The sequence below is a fragment of the Salvelinus fontinalis genome, chromosome 18 (assembly GCF_029448725.1).
Source record: "Salvelinus fontinalis isolate EN_2023a chromosome 18, ASM2944872v1, whole genome shotgun sequence".
Lineage (NCBI taxonomy): Eukaryota > Metazoa > Chordata > Actinopteri > Salmoniformes > Salmonidae > Salvelinus > Salvelinus fontinalis.
Window position 1 is genome coordinate 6,074,234 of NC_074682.1, and position 5,061 is coordinate 6,079,294.

At 41.9% G+C, this 5,061-nt stretch overlaps 1 protein-coding gene across 1 annotated transcript; it reads right to left on the minus strand.

The window, feature by feature from the left end:
- Nucleotides 1-534: 534 nt before the first annotated feature.
- On the minus strand, nt 535-3,881 carry LOC129814853 (calcium/calmodulin-dependent protein kinase II inhibitor 2-like). The gene is made up of 2 exons (XM_055867946.1): nt 3,234-3,881; nt 535-2,470 (listed from the first exon to the last, which is right to left on the minus strand). Exons 1-2 carry the CDS (start codon nt 3,394-3,396, stop codon nt 2,400-2,402), a joined length of 234 nt encoding a protein of 77 aa, XP_055723921.1. The 5' UTR covers nt 3,397-3,881; the 3' UTR covers nt 535-2,399.
- Nucleotides 3,882-5,061: the final 1,180 nt, after the last annotated feature.

Genomic DNA, 5,061 nt, shown 5'->3' on the forward strand with positions numbered 1-5,061 from the left:
GATTGGGGACCTATCTAGCTGGCTAGCTAAAACCAACTTCATTAAATTGCTAGGTGGCTAGTATTACAGAGAAACAACGAAACATTTTTTTAATGATTTATTCACCAACAAGGAATCAATAGGCTACATATCTTGATCAAATTCATTTTGCAAACATACCTCAAGTCATGCCGATCACCGGGAGCATAAATCAAATCAAACGCTGTATGTGTCAGTCTCCTACGCTCTCTCTCCTCCTCCACTGACGATACTGTCTGCATGCACTGCTTCCTGCCTAGCATACCTTTGCTCTGTGGTGCACCTTGGAAGGAACAACTTTACTAGGCACAATAGGGTACTCCATTTCAGGCTATCAATCAAAGTCTGTGTGCCCCCTCCACAAAATACTGCTGACAGAAAAAGAAGAAAAAAAACATCAGAGGGGGCACGTACCTTTGTGCCCCCGATGGGCATGACGCCTCTGACGCAGCACCATTTGGGCAGCAACATAGAATTATCCAACACACATCACAAGAAACACTGTAAACTTCTTAATTCACTTCTTCGGAAATCTTTATTACAAGATATTAGACTACTGTACAAATCAGTGAGATAATAGTACAGCACAACGTACGTCATATTAAGACTGTTCTGGAGGATAGTCATTCAAAGTGGGATAGGAGGTGTTCTAGAATACACTAGATCATTTTCAGAACATTGCCATGCATGCATGATTCCATTTCTGCCATGCATCAGTTGGTAATTCAGTGGTAAGAAAAAGCCCTGAACAATGGCAACAACAGAAGAATGACAAAATTGTTACAATTAAACATATAGAGAGCACAAGATAAGCAACCATGTTGTCTGGTTATCCCTCATGATATTTGGCACACATGATAATGCGCAATGCAATATAAATAGTTTATCAATAGGGAGTGTGTACAGTTATATTTAACAATCCAGACTTTAGGCCTTTTGGTGCCTTACAAACAAGTGATGTACAGTACTGTATAATGTGTATAAATGACTCTATAGATGCAAAGGATGGTAACAAAAACTGATCAGGCGACATCAAAATTGATAAGGAAAAAAAGGAAAAATCCCTTCATTAAGTCTGTCATCGTAATTCTCTACATACAAAACTCTCCCTCAGTCGGGCCTTGAGCACTGCAAAAGACTTCTCCAAAAGGTTAATAAATAAGGTCTCTTTATACAGACACATTACGTTAGATCACAACAAACCATTTCACTGCTTCATTTCTCCGTTGTGCAACAAAACGTTAGCCTGGTCTCAGATCTGTTCGTGCTGTCTTGCCAGGTCCACATCACGACCAATTGTCACGCCAAACACGACAATTCCACCAGGAGTTGACAAGAGAGCAGAAACCGACTGGCACCCAGGCTAACAGAACCTGGGGCTGCAGATGTAAGGATCTTAATTTTAGCCAGTTTGCTACAGCACAAAAATAATCCTGCAGCAACAGGACATGTGAATTATTATGTGGATTATAATTCATGGACATTTGTAGGGTTTGATGCATTTCTCACAAGGGAATATCATGTCTGAAATTTTAAAGTGGAAATGACTAACTTCAGATGCCTTTTTAAACCTCAAATACACTCCAAGTTTTACTGCAACAGGGTGATAAAATCAAGATCCTACATCTGTACCATTTCTTATTTACAAGTTATTTATATTATTTATTTGATTGCACTCGTCATCAGAAGAATCACGAGCAGAAAGAATGGTAATGTAATATCACATGGTTTGAACGATATAAGATTGTGTGTGTGCGCTTTAGTTTATTAGATAATTTCTATAGTTTGTTCCCTGATTTCTGCGTTTGTTCGACAGCATTGTCTTCCTCCATCAGCATCCTCTCCTGGTCACATGGTTTAGACCCTCCTCCTTGAGAGCTATCCCCTCCGGCAGGGTTTTGGTCCATCCCTACTCTAATACACCTAATGCTACGAATTAGCTGCTACCCAGGACCATGAAAAGACAGCTTTCAGACTGCTACATTTGTCGGTCGACCTGCTTAGGAGTTATCTATGACCAATAATTGACTAGTGTAAAATGTGTAGGGCTGAAGCAAAAGCCTGCTGCTCACCCAGTAGCTCTCTGGGTAGAAGGCTGGTCATCCCTGTACTAGACAAGCTCTATGGCCGTAAACCCTGGCATGACAGCATTCACCTGGGCATGTGTATCCATCTCCGTCTCAGTCTTGGCTGCTTCCCCCATCTTGCCAGTATAAGTCCCAGGAGATCACCATCATGAGGACTGGAAGAGGGTCTAGAAGTGCTTGCTGCCATATGGGATAAAAGTGCTTATATACAGTGTCTTTGGATTAAAACTGTTAATTTCGAATAGAAAATGAGAATCAATGTCTTTGGGGGGGGGGGGGGCGGGGGTGGTGTGTTTAAGCCTCCGTCTGTGTTGTCTCTGTCCCGTTTTTCTGCGCCTCGTCAACGCCGCTCTCATCCTCGACGACTGTGAAGAACACGAGGGAGATGATGAGGAGGCGGCGGTTTGGCACATTATCACATCTAAGAATCTAATCTTTAACTGGTATGAATGCATGGAACTCATGCACTAGGCAACAGCACTGCACGGAAGTAGAACGAGAGAGAGAAAGACAAAGAGAAAGATGCGTGCGTGTGCATTTGCGCATGTGTATGCAACACATGAAGTTTATTTAATTGGTCATGTATGACATGCGCACACACACACACACACAGAATAAGGCACACACAGAATAAGGCACACACAGAATAAGGCACACACAGAATACATTCTACAATCCTATAGAATCGCACCGTGTGGAATATTCCGTGGAACAGCATGGCAACACTTAGCCAAGTAAAACTCAAATCCACGATGCGTTCTATTATTTGAGTGCTGAAATACATCGTTTATTTTTTTATTTTTTATAAAAACGACATTTTATGTGATGTCTGAGCTCCAGTCCGCCCACACTACTCGCCGGTCAACTCCGTGATGTCAAGTACATTGTGGAGTTGAGTTTTACACATGGACCTAGAGGCATTTCACAGCAGCACGCACGCACTGCGCATCCAAACTTGTGTTGCAATGCGAACAGAATTCTTAAAAAACATTACCCCATACCATATTCCTCCGAATAAACTTCCCATCGAATTGCCCACAGCCTACCATTATTTCCCATCCCATGTTGAGTAAATGGACAATGGAGACATCCCCATAACACAACGGAAAATACTTAGGTCATAGTTACCTCGTTTGCTTCTGCCTATCTGTCCAAGTTTGGGCGGGCGTTTGCCCCCCTGCGAGCCGCTGAAGAAGTTGTTGGTGTCTTGGAGGCGACAGGTGAAGGAAAGGTGTCCCTCGTCGTCCTCATTTCCATAATGACTCATTTCGTCTTGTAGTACTTCCGACATTTCCAACTGCGTCTCAATAACCAACCGAGGCACACAAACAAAAAATATGAAGCTCTGCTCAACCTTAGGACCACTACTGTGGCGTTATAACAGCTTGTAACCGCTGATAACGCGGGAGAAAAACAATATAACCTAGGCTACTATCTGGCTGTCCAGTCCTGCTGTCTGTTTACCTCGAAGGCATGTGTCTCCTCTAGTGCGCAACCAAACGGATTGATCCAAATATATTCCTCAATTTCACCTTTCGGAAAGCTTCGGCAACATTATTCAAATTTTCCAATGGGTTCCGCCGTGCGCATTGCTTTGGAAATGCCGGGAGCGTGTAGATATTGCTGCGGTGCTACGCCTTATTCTATGATTTCGAGCGGCTAGACCGTCGCACGGAAAATCTAAAGGAGAAATGCAAATTAGGGAGAGATGCAAAACACGGCTCACAGGGAAACGAGGCGGTGGGAAGGAGCGAGAGAGAGAGAGACAGAGAGACATAGAGAGAGACAGAGCTGAGCGTCTTCTGCAGCCCACATCAGATACAGAACAGAGAAGATTCCAGTTTGTCCTGACAGGCTGATGTTCCATCTGCCTGCTGGGATCTAGCTGAAATCCAAATGACACTAGAATAGTATTATATTATAGGCTATGGTCGACTGGAAGACTAAATATTGAGATATTTGTATTCAATATTGATTCATTCATTATTATTGCATGTTCATCAACATATTAAAGGAACAAAAGCAGGATAATTCTCATCTTGGACATTTTAAAAGGAAATTTAAGTCCAATATAGGCTGTTTCTCCAGATCACTTTAAAGAGATTTTTGGCTAATTTTTAAATCTAATGTTGAGTTGATGTATAGGTCTAGTCACTGTATTTTGCCCAATATTGTCTGATGATCTATCAACCTGGACTTAGGGGTAGACGTGTCATAGTAAATGCAAATCCGGGACACTTCAATTAGTATGATGTGATACCTTTCGTATGGTATGTATTCATTTCGGGATGTACATCATCCATTTCATATATTTTACGAATTATAATTCATATATGTTACAAATTGCAATTCATACAATATGTTATGAATTTGCAAAAAGGTATGATATGTAACAAATTAAACGTTAGCTAGGTGGCTAACACTACTGTTAGGGTTAAGGATTAAGGTTAGGGTTAGGCGTTAGGTTAAAGGGTTAATGTTAGGCTTAGGGGAAGGGTTAGCTAAAAAACCAAGTGGTAGCAAAGTAGCTAAAAAGTAGCAAGTAGTTGCTAAAGTTGAAGTTCAAACCTTTGGGTTGCCATGCGTTTGCATTATACGCCCACCCATCCACACCGACCAACCACCCTACTTTCGTTTTTTGAGCTAACTGTCTTATGTATCCATACCAAACGTAACATATCATACTCATTTGAGTGTTTCCGTAATTACATGTACTATGTTACGTCTAGTCTATGAGACCAGGCTGCTTTTTTTTCTAGCTGGCATGCCGTGTAATGCCTGTGTTACAGCAGTGTTGTTATGGATACACCCACCTAGTAGACAAGCATGAAGCCTCACCAGAGCATGGCAGTGTTTTCATATGATCAGACAGACAGGCGGTCGGGTCTTTGATCCAAGGAGCACAGCCATGTATATACAGGACCTGGTTCTGTTTCTCACCCTAAAAACCATGAAG

Bases quoted from the DNA above. Each gene is read 5' to 3' on its own strand.
- LOC129814853 (XM_055867946.1), bottom strand. From the start codon at position 3,396: ATGTCGGAAGTACTACAAGACGAAATGAGTCATTATGGAAATGAGGAC. The intron at 2,471-3,233 runs GTAACTATGACC...TGTTCTTCACAG, and splicing joins GATAGGCAGAAGCAAACGAG to TCGTCGAGGATGAGAGCGGC.